The sequence below is a fragment of the Halyomorpha halys genome, unplaced genomic scaffold (assembly GCF_000696795.3).
Source record: "Halyomorpha halys isolate HHAL.00 unplaced genomic scaffold, Hhal_1.1 Scaffold1781.1, whole genome shotgun sequence".
In the NCBI taxonomy this organism is placed as follows: domain Eukaryota; kingdom Metazoa; phylum Arthropoda; class Insecta; order Hemiptera; family Pentatomidae; genus Halyomorpha; species Halyomorpha halys.
Genome location: NW_027106981.1, coordinates 1 through 21870, shown reverse-complemented (window position 1 = coordinate 21870; position 21870 = coordinate 1). Strand labels below are relative to the sequence as shown.

Below are 21870 nucleotides of genomic sequence, written 5' to 3'. Positions count from 1 at the left end.
ATGAACTATGTCCTATAAACTTGACATGACCCCTTATGAATAGGACCATCGTCTTCTGCCTCACCATGAGCCACCAGAGTCTAGTAGTAGAAGAGCTGCTGTCGCTTTCTTAACGGAGCTACGTTATAGCAACTCTGTAACTTATCTGGGAACGTGGTAAAAGAATTTAGACTCACGTAGAGGGTTCTAGTCCTGAGGAGTGGTGGGAAGAGGTCCATAGCGATTAGCAAACAAGTCTTAACCTGACAGATATTGGGTAGTAATCCCAAGGTTACTGTGAGACATGTTTTTCAAATGGTGTTACTCAGTAAACCTCAGTCAGGCTAGTAAGGTCGCCGTGGCATTATAGAGGGCGCTTTTTGAGGCATCTGATGCTCGATGACAATTTGTATTTATGAAGAAGTGGAGCTGGATATCCAAAGTTTTTATTTCTCACTTGGAACCAAAATCTCTCACATAAAAGAAAAGCAAGTTTGTAACAATAATAAAGCCCTACATAGTGTAACTATTGCTTACATAATAGCTATGGAAGTCTTAGTGGCTCCTTACCTCATCCTGCTAAGAGATTACGATAATTACAGGAGATTAAACCTAAGAAATTCCAAGACACTAGGTCTGTAAAGCCACCTGGGGTTAATACTGCCACAATATGCACTCCTGTCTCTGACTATACCTAACACTACAACAGATACCGATTTGGATTTGCTAGCCAGTCCTGATCCAAAGAGACACTATACCTCAGGTATGAGCAGAAGAAATTTTTAACCAAACAGAGAGCAACAGAAGGGAAGTGGTAAGAAAACGCCAGAACGTAACCGCTACTCTTGATGAACGAAACCGAAGACTCTTGACCACCTCAGAAAAGCTATAGCATATTAAAGAAGGTTTAATAACTCACCCCATTCATATGTATTAACACATTTTGATTTATTCATATATTAACAATACTAACCTCGTCTGCTCCTTCAAGGTCTTAAATTAGGCCTTAGAAATAGATGCTTATTGATTCTCATAAAATAATAAGAACTTTTTCAGCTTACAATAAAGGACTCCCAATCGTACCACACGTATCGGGCCTTTGAAGTTAATAGTATGGATACACAGATTTAATTTTATCCAAAAAATATGTTTTTTCTTTTCTTATGGAAAGATATTTAGTAATGTGACAATTGGTTTAGTTCACGTACACTTTATTTAAATGTACCCTTCTTCAGTCAACGGCCTTTTAGCCTTTGGCAAAAGTCATATTTAATTTGATTGGGGTTGTTCATCCATTTTGATTTATTATATGACAATTTTTTTTTTATGCACAACAATAAAACTAAAAATTATTAGTTGTGGGTATCATATTAAATATTTTAATTGGTTCCATTAATTACAACTAAGTTAATTGTGAAACATTTTTTCGTGACTAACAACTTAGTTAGAAGTGTAAATTGTCTACAGCTACTACTACTAACGATTTGTAGTTTTCATTGGCAGTGTTATTCAACTAAAAAACGTTGTTCTTTATAAATAGACAATGAATTAAAAGTCTTATTAAAAAAAATATTTAAGAAATACTAAATTTAAAAATTTAAGACATTTTAAAATAAAAATAACTTGATGGCGTAAGTTGGTTCTACCTCTTTGGCGCCTCTAGGTAATTGGAGTGGCAGTGGGAGAAGGTTATTGCTGGTTTGATTGAATTGAACTTTTGTAAAAATGGATAACTCGTCATTGTTAGGTATTTAGGAAGTAGATTTTGCATATATTTTTTATTTTTCAATTTGTATTTTCAGTTTTATTAGTTTTAGTATGGTTTATTTGAGTAATTATGTCTTTGCTTCAATGTATCAAATCGGTTTGCTTTTAGTTCTGTTGCAGTTTCTTCTTATTTTTGTGAATACAATTTTTTAAGTTAATTATGTTGATGTATATAGTTTCTATCTATGATAGTTGAAATTAAAAGCAAATAGTACCTAATTTTGTGCCAGAACAATAAAACTGTTAGTTGAGATTTGTATTTTATTTAAAGATTTAGCTGGTTAATTGTAAAAACATTAAAAATTTGTTTGCTCATTATTAGTTATTTGTCTATTAATTGTTTTCACAGACTGTTAATGAACTGAGTTCCCAATTGTACAATATTTAGGTTCCTATTTTGCACCAATATCTTAAATCATATTTTATTCTTATTTATATTTTCAGGTGCATCCAGTTCTTGTGTTTCTGTAATGGAAGATATGACCGATCAATTAAAATCCACTTGTAAGTTTCTTTTTTAAACCTTTTGAATGTTATTAAGTTTTATAGGATCCTTATTATTTTTTCTACTTCTTGAAGTTGATATTAGTCTTTTACATGCCTGAAAATACTTCAGACCGTTCTATTTAAATATTAATTTGTAATGTGGTATTTCTTTGTTTTCACTTGCTTCAATTATTTCCTTCATGTTGATAGGTGACCATGTAAATGTGAAACAAGAAGAAATATTCATCCCAGGCGAAGGTGAGAACTATTAACTCGTAAATTTTTCAGTAGGCTATTTCTTTTTGTTTCCTCTATAAATCTTGATTAGTTTAATACTTATTAACTTATAGAGTCATTGACAAGTATCAATTGATATTTTAATTAATTAATTATTGGCTTTTTTGCAGTTTCCACAATTTTTATTAAAGAAGAGGAGGGACCGAATATCCATTGCGGTGAGGAAAATATTAACTTCATGTTATCCTTGTTTAAAATTATATAAGGAAAATTCATATCTAATGACGATTGATGTAGTGCTTTAATAACTAATCTGTTGGTCTGAAACATTTGTTGTCCTGGTAGTTTAGGTTTAAGATAATATCAGCGTGAGGATATCCCAGTGATCTTGATCTCTTTCTGTACTGCAGAAAATTCGAAATCCTTATCTGACTTCTATAGTTGTTTTTTCACCTGCTCAATTGCGCTTCACCAATATTTTCATCAGTTACATGATTAGGTATAAAAAGATCTTTATCTGTTCCTACAAGAGGACCCAGGTGACGTAGTAATTTTACAGTTCAAATAAATAAGACTTACCAACTCGCCAGCGATATCACTTCTACTTTGTATCAACAAGGCTGACATCTTGTTGTCTGATGCTTTACATCTGCTTTATCATAGAATAGTATCTTGTGTTAATAGTCCAAGAAATGAGATGTGTCCTGTTGTTAAAATTTAATTTTTATTTAACAACTTATATTGTTAAGAATCTATTAAAAGAGTTCCAAACTTTGTTGTCTTGTAATTAAATATTTACTTTTATTTTTATGTCAGTAGGTGAGTTTGTTCATGTGAAACAAGAGAGGGAGTTGCTTGTACCAGATGAAGGTGAGAAAAATTTATTTAATAAGACATTTTATATTATGTTTTATTTATTTTTATCGTGGTCTATTTTTTTACCTTAATGTCACACAAAACTATCTACACAAATACACTATTATTGCAGCATACCACCTCATTATGAAATAGTATGGCCCAGTATGGCTGATAATTTTATTACAATATTTCACTTTCACAATTTGTTTTGGGCGAGGAAAATTCATCATGAAAGAATAATATGACTTACTTTTAGCTAGTCTATCAATAGCTCACTGAGTATACCTTGTACTGTAATATAAAGAAATACAGCTGTAGAGATATAAGCTTATCTACCTACGTAAATAACAACAATAATTATTTAAATGACCAAAAAAACTCATGTCCTGAGAAATTTGAAGAACATGGATAATTATGAACAATATTTACTAATTCAAAGTAGTTATAGAATTTACTATGTTGCCTTAGATGTCTTAACATTAATGTAAAGACTGAGTTTGGATGTCTCTAGCCAAGGAATCATAATTAGGTGTATAATCTGACAAAGATAATAATAATGAGTCTTCAGTATGGGTATCAGTCAGGACAGAACAGTGTTTAGTCTTCGAGAGCTTCAAGGATGAAAATGCCGATTTGAATAGGTATGTAGATCCGAGATAAGAATAGATATATTCGCTACATTTGGTGATACTGGGATATTTTTCTCTATTGACTAGACTTGACTATATTCTAAATTTTCTGGCTTGTAAGATTAAGTCAGTTTGTAAAATTATAATTTCATTTTCTAATGCCTTTTGAGCCATTTGAAATATGTCTGAAATTTGTTGGCTAATGTTTTTTAAACTTAAATCTTTTTTTAAAAATAAAATATAGAAATTCCACAATTTCTTTAATTTTTTCATAATCCTGGAATCTTATCTCAAAATCTTCAATTACCTTTTGGATTTCAGCGATATAATTGTCCATATTATAATTAATATTTTTATGTTTTTGTAGGTTATCCACCATATTTGGAAAATTATTAAGATTAATTTGTTGTAGATGTTCAATTAGCAAAATAAATTTTGTTTTATATGTGTCTATGCAGCAGATCATACCAATTACTTTTTTATTTTTATTTTGTAATTCTAAATTTAAATGACAAAAGAAATCTATAAATTCTGGCAATAAATCATGAAATCGCTGCAGAAATTTGCCTATGCCTACCCATCTGACATTGGTATGTAATAATAATTCAAGTTGGTCTTCATCGAGCTGCAGTTGGAAGAGACACCTTTTTAAGGATCTTTCTCTATTTCAATTAACAATTTTAAATGCTACGTCCTTTACCTCTTTTGTGTTTTGTCTCTTGCTAGCACTTGCTGATGAATTATGGAGTGATAGCTCAAAAAGGCTGGGAATTCATCTTCATTTTGACATAGGGCTATAAATCCATTTATGTAACCTAGCATTGGAGCTGCGCCATCTGAGTATTTATTAAAATTAGACTAATTCAAAAGTTGGTTCTTTAAAATCATTGAGCAAGTTTTTAATAAAGACTTTGAATATGTCTACACATCTAGTCCTTTCCTCAAAAGAAATCATTCCCAAAAATTCTTCTTCAGATGTAAAATCCTTAAAACTATACAAAAGAAAACAAGTAATTGTACTGTACCACTTATATTTGTTGATTCATCACACTGACAGGAAAAACAAGAACATCTATTAATATCATTTTATAGAACTGTTCTTTTACATTCCCACTTGTCCTTTCAATTCTCTGCATCATTTTATTTCAAGACAATTGTAGGTCTTGAATTGCAACAATTTCACTCTTGTTCCCAAATCGTTAAAAAGTGACTCACATTTCTAAAAAAAATTCATTTAAAAATCCACTGTCGGAAAATGGCTTACATTTTTTTGCCATGAGATAGCTTACTTTAGATGATGCAGTAGTTACTTCTTGTGACTTCAACCGTAATTTTCTAAAAACACTTTGTTGATTAGTTAATTGAGTTTTAAGATCCCTAACTTTATGTTTTCTCAGTTGAGAACAGGTGGATAATCCGTTTGATACTTGTTTTGTAAAGCTAAAAAATGTCTCTCCAGATTATCTATTTAGCAACGCCTACCGAGATAAGGCATATTAAACAACAACATTTATCATTCACCATTGTAAAAAAGTAATCGAGTTCCTATTCTTCATTGAAGTGATAAGTTTCGATTTTTTCAGGTTACTGCTGTGAACCAGGTTGAACTGTGGTTATTATCTCTGTTACATTGAGAAAAGTAATAACAATACTACATATTACAATCGGAGACAGTAATTCAAGTATATTAGAATCTAATATAGATATATTCAAATTTACAAGAAGTATGTCAAAGTTACAATATATTTATTACAGTTCACAATACTGACTTCTTAATTTAAATAGAATTATTATTATTCCTAATATATTTGTTATACTTTCCTTATTTTTCTCTTGATTTAATGACCACAGTTTAAAGATCTGTTGCCAAGAATGCTCATTTATCAAGTAAATAGATAGGTAAGAAATGCAATTTAATTGAAAACAAAGAGAAGGTACTTACTTTAAGCTGAAGAAAAATTGAAACTCGACGCGGTCACCGAGGACAGATAATATTGATTAATAATAACACTGTTAATACTAAATAAAAGAATCTACTGTATGATAATACCAAATATTCAAGCTAACTAACTGTTCTTCGATGAATCAAGTCACTACTGTTGCGTTCACACATTGTGTCCGGTGACAATTGTAGCACTGAAGTCAAAATGTATTGTGCTGAGCGGCCGGAGTTCACAGTGTAAAGCTGTCAGAATTCTATGAATTCCCAGAATGCATTAAACTTTACTTCTATACAGTTTTGCCTTCTACAATCGCTTCAAAGTCTATGGTACACAGATTTCCACCCCGGACATTATGAGCAAAATATCGATAAAAATTGGCATAGCGATCAACTTGTTGGCCACCCCTGTTATATACCATTTACATCAGCTATTCTGTTTTGACTCCATTTAACCTTTGTTTTCCTTTTTAACTATCTGTTTAAGCATACCGTTTTTGTTCAATATCAGTATCATCCATGGTCCAGTATTGAACAATTTTTTTTTTTTGTTTCATTATCTCTATTCAAAAGGTGTGATAAGATGTGAACAATTTAACGATTAATATGAATACAATCATGCTATTGTATAACTAACATCAAATTTACTTCTTGTGTATGTTTTAAAGACAGTTATAAATATCAATGAATAAATTTTAAAAAGTTTTATCTAAAACTTAAAAAACAATTTTACTTTATATATATTTTCTTATATCTTGTTCCAAACTGGTATCATTATTAAATTGAAATAAATTACATCCACCAACTCCCAAAACTGTTTATTAATAACATCAAATGTCCAACTTGGCCATCTATAGGAGCAATCATAAACTATGATCTCACAGCCTCACATCAACAGCTCCCCTGCCGAGCTCTAATATAATATAGTCAAAATTAATCTATGAAACAACATTCCATAAAGGTAATCATATTTATTTATTATATAATATAAACTGAATTTGAAATGAAAATAAACTTTGAAGTAACCCTCAGTAATTGAATTGTGTTGTGAATGAAAAATTAGTTTGTTTTCTGCCACAAAACATTTAGGCTTTGATACAATGAATAAATAAAAGGAAATTTAATAGTTTTTATTTATTCTCAGATCTAAAGTATAACTTTGATGAATACAAGGTTTAAATGAATAAATTAAATATTTAATTGATATAAGAATTTTATTTTAAATTATATAACATTATTAACTCTTATCTTAGGGCGGGTTTTCCAGACAATCAGAACACAATGACTCTTAACTAAATATATATCTACTTTTAAAAATATAATTAAATTCTTTATTTTTTTTTTATATTCTTTTATTTATTGATAGATATTACAATCTGCCACACAGTTGTGGGCAATAGGTAATGTTGATGAATGATCTCATACATACTAAAATAAAATAAATTAATAAAAAAAAAAAAAATTAAAATATATACAAACAGAAGAATAAACAAAATGAACATAATCAAACTATCCGTATGAAAAATAAATAAATAAAATAACAATGATAAAATAATATAGTCTCTAGTCACATTTACATTTTAATATACCATAAATTAAAGTCTAGATAGAGCAAACTAACCAATTTTATTGCTTATTTGATGACTGATGGTTCTCGATCTCTTTTTTTTCCAAAATCTATTTCTGACTGTAAGTAAAGTATTGGTCCTATTCTAGCTTCCAGGACACGTCCAATCCACTGGCGATCCAAACAAAGAGCGTCTTTCTTCCTTCAATGATATCTCTTCTTGGTAGCCCACAGACTCTTGATGTCTCTTTCTATTTATCTACCACTGACCATAAACAAAGGATGGTCTGTACCCCCTTCTTCCAGGAGTCGTCATCTCTCCCGTGCGCCTAAACAAGTGTCCTGATTTTTTTGTTCAGTCTCATGCCTTGATGTTCAATCGTTGATTCATAAAATCGATGGTAGTACACCCGCTCTTAATTCATGGTGTGAATACTTCATTGAGTATTGTTATCATCTTCAATTTCTTTTTAGATTAATTTGTATAATAATTGTGATAGGGAAACAACAAAAGTTGAAATATTTTAATCCACCCAATCAACATAGCAGTAATTCCACAAACTTCGGAAAGACGTGTGCTGCCATCTTGAAATATTTGAAATAAGTTTGCTTTAGCCTCCATAACTTCTGAATGATGAAATTGGTTAGCTTGCTTTTTGGTTTAATAAAAGAAAATTAATGAATATTAACGTTGATAACTTTTTATCAATCAAGAGCATATTACAATATATTTGTTTCATAAGTAAAGAGCGAGGATACTTGACTGTGGTAGAGTTCACACAGCGTTTCCTTCAGTCCCTTGGGCAACCTGTGCTTTTGAAATTTCTGATTTATGTGTGATAATACTCCAGGAAGCTCTTGGAAAATCACCGATAAATTAAGACAGATTTTTAGCGGCCTTATTACAAATTTTCTTACAAATTAAAATTTTTTGGGCGGTTGATTCTCGGAAAAGCTGAATCCCTGCTCTTCCAAGCCGTACCAATATAATTTAGATTTTATGCCTTCATAAGGGGAAAAAAAGTAGTTTCGAATAAAAAAAAAAAAAATTCTAACATTTTATTTTTTCCTCTGGTTAATTGTTTACGAAAGTCCAGTTTATGCTGTTTTGATTGAAAAAGAAATGTTTATTTTGGATTTCTATATAAAATATTTAAGGGTTTTTTGAATTGTAAAAAAAATAAAATTAGGTTTGTTTCTCCCTGCAAACACAATTTACTACTCCTACAGTGATTGAAGGGCCGTGGCCTCTGCCATTGTCTTCTTCCATTTCCTGTAGTGGCTTCATCCATTGCCTTCCACATTGTCTAGCCATCTCGAACAGGAATTATTAATTTCTTTTTATGGATTTGTAATTAAGGTTCCAAATTTCAACATGCCAAAGGGGAAAGATTAGCGAGGAACCTGGCTGATGATGGATATTGACTCAGCTTGCACTGGCTCTGTGGAGCAGAGATTTTCAGTACCCTTGGTTGTACAGGTGCTGCACACTCTACTGCCCAAATATGGATAGATCATTTTTATTAATAATGTTTCTTAAGCTTAAAAAGATTAACTGATATAGAAGTTTAATGTGTTGGAGTTTTGTTTTCTTCCATATAAGTGAGTTTGGATGATCTTATTGAATCTGACATTAATGTAATGAAGTATTTCCTCTCCTTTGTCTTAATATTGTTTTCATATCAGCAGGTGGAGTTACTGTTGTAAAACAAGAAAGATATCTGAAACAAGAAGAAGAACTGCTTATCCCAGATGAAGGTGAGGAACTATTATCTTATTAACTATAGAGTAAGAGAAATAGTAACGGTGGTGTTGGAAAGATGGGAGAAAATGTATTTCCACTCAGCCTCTAACCTAGTCGTTAGAATTTAGTTGCTGAATTTCATTAATGTACAGAAAGGTTAATGTAAAGTAAATTCTTATACCAGGAGTTTATGAAATTTAGTGAGAGAACAAGCATGGCTGGAAAAATGCAATGCTATTCCCTTCAACTCGATAGATACGAGGGTAAGTCAATTATTATCCACAATATAGTTGTAAAATTTTATTGTGATCAAATAGGAAACTTACAAGTACATCATTTTTCGGCATAGTCCCCTTGCTTTTCAATGCACTTGGTCCATTATTGTACTAGCTTCATGATGCCCTCTTAAAAGAAAGTTTTTGGTTGAGCTGTGAACCGGGAATGCAATGCTTCTTTCATTGGAGCTAAATCGACGACACCAAACAAGTGAAAGTTAGAAGGAGCAAGATCGGGACTGTATGGAGGGTGAGCCAGTACTTCAAAATTGAGTTTCTGGAGCATTTCAGGAGTGTGGGTCGCATTATGCGGTGAGGCATTGTCGTGCAACAACACCTTTTGACTGCAGTTCTTGGCGTTTGCTTTGAATACAGGCTTTAGCTTGGCAGTGAGCATCTCACTGTAACGTACACTATTTATTGCTGTGCCCCTTCCCTCATAGTGTTCCAGTACTGGACCTTCTGAGTCCCAAATAACCATATGTATCAGTTTTCTTCTTTTGTGGTGGTAAACAGTTGACCTGCTTCTTCATTGTGCATAACACTTGTGCGACTATATTTTAATTTTTTAATACATACTCTCCATAGTGGCAAAACACTGTTCCCATACTGTACCGAAAGTCTTTGATGAATTTCGGCCCCTGATACGCCTTCTGACCACGAAACCGGATCACTGAATGTTGCTCTTCATTGCTGCAAATAGAAAAAGGAACAGTCATGACTAACAGCATGACAGCGATGACGAAACTAACCTAGCAGCTTGAAACTTGCATCGAAATAACTACAAATAATCAAACCATGCATCATCAACTCAAAACGACAGTGCTATCAACATAAACAAAAATATAACTAAATTGCGGAGAAATATTGACTTACCCTCATAAAATAAAAATAAATCTGTGCCAACCCATGAAGGGTCAGATGGTTCAAGGACTTTGTAAGGAAGTACTGTATTTTGAACAATGGTTATATAAGGAGGTGATTTGTTCATAATCATGCTCAGCCGCTGGAGTAAGGATATCCAGTTTATAGAGGCTAGGTGAACTCTCAGGGTTGACTCACTGATACAGAAACAGAATAAATAATTATATACTGAACCAGGATCTCAGGAATTAGTAGTAAATTGCTTTATTCTCAGATCTACCCGCTCCTTTTTTTTTTTTTTTTTTTTTCATTAAAGTAAATAAAATTTTCTACATTCTATGTCTGGAACATTTTTCTCTATGATCAAGCATTAAACCGCCACAGTGTGCTCTTATAAGAGCCAACTTTACTAAAATTTGTTCTCTCCCACTCCCCTAAAACTATTTTTCCACCCTAGGAATTTTTATTGTCATAATTAAAAAAATATTTTTATAAAAATTGGAGCTGGACTAAACTGCCAACTTGAGATCTGAGGGACATGAATTCCTGTGAATAAGGGATTTGCAGAAATATTTCTTTATTTTTTATTATTTTTTTTTTTATTATTTTGTTCTTTGATTATTTCATGTTTTTAGAGGTAAAAACGGTTGAAAAAGTTTTTTTCTTTGATTGTTTACAAATGGCAGTTATTTTTCTTTGGGAAATTTCTGTAAATGAAAGCATTTGCAGTTTTGTCAATAGTTCAAAAACTTTATTACTCAGTAAGATCAAACAAACACAATTTTAAAGGTTATATGTTGAGTTTAAAAATTTGTTATAAGTTCTGGTCCTTAATTCATTATAAGAAAAGAATAATTGGCTAAATTAAACATAATAGAGACGTTATTGTAATTATTTATAGATTAATATTTGGAATTTAATGACAACATTCAAGTAGCAACCAGTTGAAGCAAACAGATCTAATGTAAACAGTCCTAGGCTAGTTTGGTCCCCAGTAAGTAGGTGTTGAGATGAACAATATGTTGAGGAAAGTTCAAGTATGCAGCTGCAATGGGAACTTCAATCAAAAGAACTAAAAGATATTCAGATGTTGTATGTCATGTTAAGCTGGGGGACTAAAATAAGTAAATGGTTAATACTATTGTTAAAGCTGTCTCACACCTGGGCAAAAAAAGTATTTAGGAAAGGATAAGATTGGTTCATTTAAAGATTCGATAATATTGTCCCATGTCTATGGAGTCACATTTAATAAACATCTCATCATCTTCAGAACTTCATATTTAGATATTAAAGCTGACATATTTTCTAATGTATGATATGAACTCTTGTAGTGTTACTATGGCTAATATCACTTGCAATATTCTGTAGTAGCACTATGATTGGTGATCATTTTTCAATATAGTCTAAACAAGAACAATTAAACTACACTAATTTTTGCACAAGTCATATAATTAATTGAACAGGAAACAGCTAATGTCATAGCATTGACAGGGTTTGATGCAATTAAAATAGTACTAACTACATAATACAAAGGTTTATTATCTAGTCTAGGTATTTATATTTCTGGCCTTGGAAAAATTACATGTTGTAAGTGCCATCTGAAGTTTCCAATTAAAAGCTTGACATTTTTCAACATAACCTTTTTCAGCACATTTTTTTATTTGTTTTTACGGTAACTTGCAAAATTCATCTCTGGCAAAAATGGAATTAACTCTTAAACACTTTTGTGTGATTATTTTTAATATCTTTTGACATGGGTTATCAAGACAAGAGTGCATCGATGATCATAATTAATTATACAGCAAGAAATCTCCATCCTATAGCACTGTAAAAAAAGCTGGTGTAATGAATTCAATTGTGGCTGACTTTCACTTCAGAATGAATTCCCTAAAGGTCTTCCAAAATTGGTAGTTGGGTCATAAAACGTTGGTGCTGTGTGTGAACTCATGATAAGGCAAGATCATCATGAGACATCCTGAGATTGAGGCATCTTTGGGCATTAGTATGATGATTGTCAATAAAATATTACATGAACATTTGGCTGTAAAAATATTTTTTCTCGTTGGATCCCTTACGATCTGACAAATGCTAAAAAGATAAGCTCTTGTCAATTGGTGCTATGAAATGTTGGAATATACGTTCAAAATGCATCAAATGTTCTGAATAACATTATTAGACCAGAAATATAAATAGCAACCCTCATATGGCCTAAGTTGATGTTAAAATAAATACGTTACCATTTCATGGCTTGACCATTGTCATTACTTTCATGCCTAATTATTCTGGAATATTGCCTTTATTTTATAGATTCAAACCCTGGGCCCTCAATGCCGCAGTCAGGCGATTCAAGTCGAGATTTGGATTATATGGTGGATGAGCAAGATTTTGAATCTGTTGAAATATCTTCAGATGAAGATGTTCTCAGCAAAAGAAATAAAACAGTGAAAAGTAAAAAAGGTAAGTTTTTTTTTTTTAAATAATGACATCTTATTACAGGAACAATCATTCTCATGCCCATGGGCTTGATGTCCTTTGCTGTCTCAAAGATTTTCTACATCAAGGGATATGGTCTAACTTTTCTTTTTGAAAGTAACAGTAAATAAACAAAAATATGACTTTCTTTACTGAAAAATGATAGGATCTAAAACCAAATTGGTGATCTTTAGTTACTATACATGTTTCTGTAGTCACAATAGTGCAATGGAATGAGGAAGGATTAGTTGGCTTAGATAGATAGTTATGGAGTCATTTTGAAAAATGTTTCTGGAGAAGAGGGAAATAGAATGTACATATTAGATTAATAAAATCAAAAAGCTCCCAGTTACAATTTGAGATTAGTTTAATTTAATTAGCTGTCTTTTCAGAATGAATTGTAGTGAATGGTAATGGAGGAACAGTATAGGATAATCTTCAATTGTGGTGGATGGTGAAAAGGTAAATTAGGAGCTGTATTAGGATCATCTTCAGTTTGTTGTATGTGTGAAGGGTTAACAAATTAGTGATAAGGGTCGAGTTGCAAGATGTCACAAAAAGTTGTTTCATAGGTCGTTAGATAATATGTTCAGCTTGTGATAGACTGGCTGTGTTAGCTATTTGAGTACTGCTTTGTCTGAACAATACATCATATTCTATCACATTGTTTGCATTTTGCCTTCTGCAATGCGCAAGTTTTTAACTTAAATGTACAATTTGTAATTCTTTAAAAAAAAAAAAAACCTATGTAGAGGGTAAATGGAAACTTTGTATAGGGTAAATGGAAACTGTATTTATAAGGTAAAATTAAACTGTTTGTATAGAGCAGGGGTCTCCAAACTACAGGGCCACATCCGGCCTGCGGAGAGCTAGCATACTTGAAAACTCCTTTTAGAGAACATATTTTTTATAGCAAATTAAATTTATATATAGGAAGATGGTCAGGGTTGCGGTCACAAGTGTCAACAACCCTGACCATCTTCCTATATATCAATTTTTACGGTCAACTACATATACATATATACAAATTAAATTTAGTTTACTGAAGTATTCTAATTTTATGTTGAATAATTATTAATATGACATCTACATTGATATGGTCATGGGCTAACTACTCGTAACATTGTTGTAGGCTTATTGTTATTGTTTTTGTGATAAGTTGGATAAAGAAACACAGAATTGTAATGAGTAAAGACATGTATAATATGCAGAAAATTTTACTTCAGTATATAATAACTAACAAATTATTGAAATGAATCCAACTAACATTTTATACATTTTAAATAAAAACATAACTTATAACAAGCATAATGACGTATAAAATACTAATGAGATTTATGTAATTGAGATTTTCCACTGACAATAGTTTGTAGTTGTGGACTAATTTTACTTTTACCAATTATTAAAAGATTTAAGATGCTCATCAGTTAATTTAGATCTGTAAACATTTTTTGTATACTTCATTTTGAAGAAGGTCTTCTCACACAAATAAGTAGTACCAAAAACAGAAAACAGCCCACGAGCAAATTTATGCAAATTATCAAATTGTGTCAGTGGAAGACTCTTATAAAATTCCAACAAAGATGAGTTTTGATATTTGTTCTTAATTATATCACTGCACTATAGATCATTAATTTCCATTTGAAGTTGAAATTACAGATAATGACAGGAAAATTAATAATATGCAGTGTTGCCGTTTTGCAGACTTTAGTCCGATTTGCAGCCTTTTTTAAACGTTGCGTACTTTTACGGACTTTTTTTTTCATCAGTGGACTATCTCACTTTTTACCACCGGCAACAATTATAATATGGTTTTGGCCCTCGGAACTTACTGGAGTAATCAGTATGGCCCTAAGGCTGGAAAGTTTGGAGACCCCTGGTATAGAGTAAAAGGAAAGTGTTTAGCGTAATAGAGACTGTTTGTGTAGGGTAACAGGAAGTGGTATGTATTGTGTCAAGTGTAAAAGGAAACTTGACTAGAAGAACAATTAGGTTATAGAGAAACAAAAAACAAATGTATAATGAAGTTGAAGCTCAAAATTAGAATAACACACAAAGTATACAAAAGAAAAAACTAAACACCAATTTTATGGTATCTTAGTTTATAACATTCAATATCAAAGACAAATGGAAGGTGCTTATAACCAAAGAAGGTTTAATCCAAGAATTTTCAATAAAGAAATAGAAAAAATAAAAATATAAGTATAAAATAGATCAACTAACATTGAGCCGTTTCATATCAAATGTCAATTTTCACAGGAAAGGTTATTTAGTAAAACAATTTTATGAAATCAAAATATTTACTCTCATTTTCTCTAGGCTTTTCTGTTATAAATGTTTCATTCTCAGAAGTGAAAAATTTAGGGTTTAGTGAAGAAATGAAATCAGAAAATGCATTTATGATCTGAGAATCATTTTCAAAAATTTTACTTTTAAGAAAGTTGTCCAAATTTCTATAGAGAGAGAAATCTGTTGGAGATAAGTCTGGAAATTATGGTGGGTGTGAAAGGACTTGGTAACACAGCTTGTTTAGTTTCTTTTACTGTTTGTCATGAAACATGAGATGGTTGTAATGGTTTCAGTTCTGGGTAAAAAAGAGAAATGAATTATTCTTCTCATTGATCACCACACATAGAAACCAATAGTTTTTTTTAAAAAAGGAGTATGGTCTGGGTGCAATCAAAGAAAAACTCAAATAGTGATTAAACGGTTTATATTGAGCCGTTTCATCCCACATTGCACGGCTGAAAAAGATACAAACACTGATGTAAACATAAATGAACAATTACAAAGATGTACAATGAAACGTAAAAATTAAATAATTTAATTTTTTTGGCCAGAATTTTATGACATTCTCTGTGGCAGACTCCTGAAATTTTTTTTCTCAACACCCTTATCACCAAAAACATAATATTGGTAAGAACCTTATCCACCAAACCCTTTCTCTTTCTGACCCTCAATATTACCAGTATACACATAATATACAACGTTTCAAGCAGATCCTATTTAACAACAATTTTCCACATAAAGTGACAAACAAACTCTTTGATTCTTACATTAACCCTGTAACTCCAGTTCTTCCTGTTCTCAACTCTTCTCAACCTACTCCACCTCTTTTTCAATAAAGGTCCATTCCGTACATTCTTTCTGACAATATACAAAAATCTTTACGATCCACTGTTCCCACCATTATGTCCTGGCTTGACAAAACAGTCCCACAACAAAATTTCCTATTTTTTCTCCAATTTAAAATACCCTATTCCTTTTTTACACTGTTCCAATGTAGTTTACTGGATTCCTTTTCCATGTTGTAATTCCTTGTATATCAGCGAAACTAGGAATCAACTTAAAAACTGTATTTCCTTGCACAAAACTTCTATTAACTCCTGTTACCCTTTTGCCTATAAATTGTCAGAACATGCTTTACACATCAACCATTATTTTAACTTTGATAAAACTTCAATTCTTGCTACTGTCCCCAACCATTATTAAAAACACCCCATCTCAGAATCCATTCATATAAATTTAACATAGAATTTCGTCAATCATAAAGTCGATAAAGACTACACCTCACTGACTTACCGACTCATTTTAAACCTTATAAAATCCCCATAATTCTTCTTTTATCTTCGTTCTGCTTTTCAGAAGCTCACTTTCCTGTCATATCTTTCATCTGATTTTATTTTTTAAATTTTCCCCCCTATACTTACTTTTATTACATTCTTTTTCTTTTATATTTATATGCATTATTTTTAATTTATATGTTACTTCCTACTATTCATATACTTACATTAATTACTTTATTGTTAATATTTATACTATATAATTTGCACACTTCTGTAGCCCTATTTATTTTGTATATTGTATTTTCTTCATCATATTATATTTATTGTATCCATTCTTTTAACTTTATTTCTTTTGTGTATTCTAACCGTGTATGATTATAATTTTATTTGATTTATTTTTTATACTTTCTTCCCCCCTATTATGTATATTATCATTAAATGGTTGTATATTTTAAATATTCTTTAACTTTCTATTCTGATTACCTTAAAATTATTTTCAAATGTAACGTACTTTAACTGTCAATCCCCACTACTTCTCTATAACATTCTGTCGAAATTTCACTTTTGCACTGACTTTGAGTCTGAAAGGTATGTTTCCTGTCTTGTTCATTATCTTCCTTTATTTTTATTCCCCTTTCTCTATCTCTTAGTTTGTACTCTGTTTTATATATATTTTTTTATTTATCTGTTATTATTTCCATTTTCATTAATTGCCTATAACCTTTTATTATTGGAATATTGGCTCAATATTAATAGTTTAATCACTATTTGAGTTTTTCTTTGACCACACTCGGACCATCTTCCATTTATTATTACACATGGTCAATCAGCGATCTTCCTGTAGTTTTTTGGATGCAAATTTGGTTTTAGTTGTTATATACAATTCACTTTTAATCACACGTGATTATCCTTCCAAGAAAAGGCTCATTTTTTTTGCCTTTTAAGCAGTGAAACACAGATCTTGCAATGCTTTAACTACTGATGCACATCAAGTTTATGAGGTACCCATAGACCTACCTTTTTTACTTTACTAATGGTCTGTGTGTGTCTGAGTGTTGAAAACCTGTTGATACAGTTGTATTCAGTCGTGCTGCAAGTCCTTTAACTGTTTGGTAAGGGTTTTCTTCCTAAGCCTTAAGTTCATCGTCGTCAATTGCTAGTGAAAGTCTTGCTCTGGTTTGGTTATCCAATTCTGTGTCAACAGGTAAACATTTTTTCTAACCACTGGCAAGTGGTACGTTCGTTACAACACCCTTCCTCGAATGCTGTGGTAATGTTTCTTGCAGCTTGGTCTGCTGAGTGTCCAAGTCCAAACTCATAAATAATATCAAAAGAGAGAATTGATGATGGATCATTTTAATCATAAACATAAATGTAATAAATAACAAAAGTCGACTAATCCCACTTTGCGTATTTCTGAAATAATAAAAACGTACAGTTAATATGAAATGATATAAATTATAAACATGTAGTCAAAGTTGGAGTTCACCAACAAGACAAAGCGGTAAATTTAGAAGAAATCAGAGACAAAGACAGAATAGACTAAAAAAAACAACTAAGTATGAATGCTAAAAAACAACATTATCGAAGTATCAGATTCATCTCCTATCAACCTTATCATATCAATTGAAAAGAAATAACTATCAGTTAGCATTTATTTAGATTAAAGATTTCTTAACAGAAGATTGATTCCTTTATATGCAGGTCTACTATTTTATCTGATTCGCTAGTGTAAGTAAAATAAGTTTTACATATAACTCCACTGACCACACCCCTCCTCCCCTCCCTGACTGAATCCTTCCTATCCCTCCTCCACTCCACTGGCCATATCCTATCTACTCTCCACTGACCACACCCCTCCTATCACCCACTCTTCTTTGCTGACCACACCACTGACCATACGCTCTGACCAATGTAATAATATGAAGGCTTTAGATGGTTTGAATGGAAAAGATGTCTTACAATGTCTGGTGATCAAGAAAGAGGTGCAGGCCCAAAGGTTAGGAAATGAGGAAGAAATGGATGAATGATTTGGCTTCTTTTGAATTTTTGAGATGAGTTCCATAACCTATGGTTCATCTGGAACTCTGAAGTGACCATTTTGCCTTTTAATCTCCTGTGATCATAAATTTTAAGCCCAATGAAGAAAATAAAGCTGAGAGATCATTTGAAAATACTTTGCTTTTTGGAACACAAGCTATGTTAGGTTGAAAGTAATGTAGATGGCTGTTGATTGAAGTGATCTGTTGGTAAGAAAATTGTTATAAATTATCTTAGGTTATGCAGGGGAGCTACATGTTCAGGAAAGAGGTTCAGAAATTGGCTCTGGTCCCCGATGTCATAAATCATCAGTTTGGGATTAATCTACTACTTAGCTTCTTCTTTTTTTACTGGCACAACAGGCTCAATAAGCTGCCCTTGGCCTGCTCAACGGCCGCCAACCATCTTTCTCTATCTTCTGTAAGGGTAACTGGGATCCTAAGTTGTCGCAAATCCCGCCTCACAGCATCCATACCGCGTTGCCGCACACCATCCGGATAGTAACTGTACAGTTTATGTGCCACTCTTTCCTAGTTCATCCTTATTACTTGGCCAAGCCATTTAAGCCTTTGTATTCTTATGTACGTGGAGATGCTACATTCCTTATAGAGCCTAAAAAGTTCACCATTTTTCCTTCTTCACCAATTCTCGCATACAGGTCCTAAGATTCTCCTCAGAATTAATCTTTCAAACCTGTATAACAGGTTAATGCTGTTATTACTTAGCGTCCAAGTTTCTGCACCGTAAGTGACAACTGGCCTTATCAACGTTTTGTACAGAGTGAACTTGGTGGTACGACTAACAAGTCTGCTTTTAATTAGCCTTACAATGGAGAAATAAGCTCTATTTCCAGCAGCATTTCTGCTTTTGATTTCTTCTTCTTCATCCTGGTTCTCGTTGATAATAGAGCCAAGGTAAGTAAAACTTCTTACCTCTTTGAAATTATAGGGGCCCATTTGAAGGCGACTCATCCTCTGGTCCAGAGGCTTCTTACCCAACAGCATAATCTTGGTATTTTCCTCATTAATATGCAGGCCCATCATTTTCGCTTCGACATCCATTGCTTCGAAAGCAGTCCTAATGCTTTGCAGGGATCTACCGATGATGACGACGTCGTCTGCATAGGCCAGAACTTGGATCATCTTTGTGAATATTGTTCCTTCCTGACTTATTCCTGCTCTATTTATGAGTGCTTGTAGAGCGATATTAAACAGGAGAGGGGCTATTGGGTCACCCTGTCTTAGGCCACATTCCACTTCAAAAGGCTCTAATAATCCACAGGATTTTACTTGGCAAGTTGTGCTCACCATTGTGCATTTTACTAGTCGGGTGAGTTTATTAGGAAGCCCCAGTTCACCCATAGCCTCTATGAGCTCACTCCTTACGATTGTATCATAGGCAGCTCGAAAGTAAATGAATAGCATGCAAGTTGTCTGCTGATGTTCTTTCATCTTCTCAGAGATTTGCCTCAGTGCGAAGATTTGATCAATAGTAGACCTATTGGGCCGGAACCCACCTCGATAATCACCCAGTTTAGGTTCAACATACGGAAAGAGCCTATTATACAGGGATATGGAAAAAATTTTATATGCAGTGTTAAGCAAACTAAACCCTCGATTGTTGCTGCATATCTTGAATCCCCCTTGTTCTTGTATATAGACACTGCTACCGCCTCATTCCACTCCTTGGGTATGGTTTCCTCTTCCCATATCTGAGCTATCAGGTTCTGTAGCTCCCTGGCGACTTCATGATGCCCTGCTTTAAACAATTCTGCTGGGAGTCCATCATTATCGGGTGATTTATTTTTTTTAAGTTTAGACAAGATGTCTTCGATGTCTTCTACATCGGGTTCTTCATCATTAATACCCACTGGTAATTGTACACGATCTTCCAGACAATTCTCTGCTTCTCTCGGGTTCAATAGGCTCTTGAAATATTGCCACCACCTTTCTTGCACTTCTTCTTCAAGCATAAGTATGTTGCCATGGTTGTCTTTGATTAGGTTGGCTCTTCTAATCGGTCCACACTTAATGTTATTCACCATTTTGTAGAACTTGCGGGACTCATTTCTTATGAATTTTAATATACTTATTAGAAGTATCACCAATTTATATAATAAAACTGCTTAAGCTCCAATATTTCAATAAGCAATTCTAATTTTTTTTATTACTTCAAAAATAATAAATAAACAAACTATTTATTTAAATCTAAATAAATAGCTTCTTTCATTTTTTATTATGATAATATATTTTTTGTAGGTGCCAAGGATAGTTTCTGTGAAAGTGGAAAGCCTCATCAATGTCCTCACTGTGATTATAAATCAGTAAGATCTGGTGACATGAATAAACATGTAATGTCTCATCATAGAGGTAAGACGCCTTATCAATGTCCTCACTATGACTATAAATCAGTAACACCTAAACATACAAAAAGAAATATAATGTCACATCATACAGGTGAGAAGACTCATCAATGTCCTCACTGTGATTACAAATCAGTACAATCTGTACACATGAAATATCATATAATGGCCCGTCATACAAATGAGAAGCCTCACCAATGTCCTCACTGTGATTATAAATCAGTAAGATCTTTTGACTTGAAAAAACATATAATGGCCTATCATTTAGGTGAGAAGCCTCATCAATGTCCTCATTGTGATTATAAATCAGTAAGATCTGGTGACATAAAAAAACATATTATGGCCCATCATTCAGGTGAGGACCCTCATCAATGTCCTCACTGTGATTATAAATCAATACATTCTAAAAACATGAAAAGACATATGATGGCCTGTCATGAAGGTGAGAAGCCTCACCAGTGTCCCCATTGTGATTATAAATCGGCATATTCTTTAAATATGAAAAATCACATAATGGCCCGTCATACAGGTGAGAAACCTCATCAATGTCCTCATTGTGATTATAAATCAGTAAGATCTGAAAATTTGAAAAGTCATATAATGGCCTATCATACTGGTGAGAAGCCTCATCAATGTCCTTACTGTGATTATAAATCAGTAAGATCTGAAAATATGAAAAAACATATAATGGCCCATCATACAGATGAAAAGCCTTATCAATGTCCTCATTGTGATTATAAATCAGTAAGATCTGAAAATTTGAAAAGTCATATAATGTATCGTCATACAGAATCCTCATTGTGATTATAATCAGTACAATATGAAAAGTCATAATAGTTGATCATAGAGATAGGAAACCTCATCAGTGTCCTCATTGTGATTTTAAATCAGTAAGATTTGAAAAATCATATAATGTCCCATCATATGACCTCTGTGAAGTTGGCCCCCCATCCTTGAAAAATTTCAATTTTTTTTTGAGTTCTAGTAGTATCCATAAGAGTTCTAGAGTTCTCGATTATTTATAGGAATAGTTCTGATGTTTAAAACACCAATAATACCGGTCAAATGCCCGCGCGTAAAGTACG

The 21870-nt window shown here is 32.5% G+C and overlaps 1 protein-coding gene across 4 annotated transcripts; it reads left to right on the top strand.

Annotated features, from left to right (window-relative positions):
- Nucleotides 1–1647: 1647 nt before the first annotated feature.
- Nucleotides 1648–21863, top strand: LOC106690623 (zinc finger autosomal protein). 4 transcript variants are annotated; one of them, XM_014436121.3, is made up of 8 exons: nucleotides 1648–1726; nucleotides 2191–2250; nucleotides 2443–2490; nucleotides 2640–2687; nucleotides 3289–3339; nucleotides 9152–9220; nucleotides 12653–12802; nucleotides 20682–21863. In XM_014436121.3, the coding sequence occupies exons 1-8, from the start codon at nucleotides 1705–1707 to the stop codon at nucleotides 21587–21589; spliced, it is 1356 nt and encodes a 451-aa protein (XP_014291607.3). In that variant the 5' UTR covers nucleotides 1648–1704; the 3' UTR covers nucleotides 21590–21863. The 4 variants fall into 4 exon arrangements, with proteins under 4 accessions (XP_014291607.3, XP_066901404.1, XP_066901405.1 ...); XM_067045303.1 differs by having other exon boundaries at nucleotides 9149–9220; XM_067045304.1 differs by having other exon boundaries at nucleotides 3286–3339.
- Nucleotides 21864–21870: the final 7 nt, after the last annotated feature.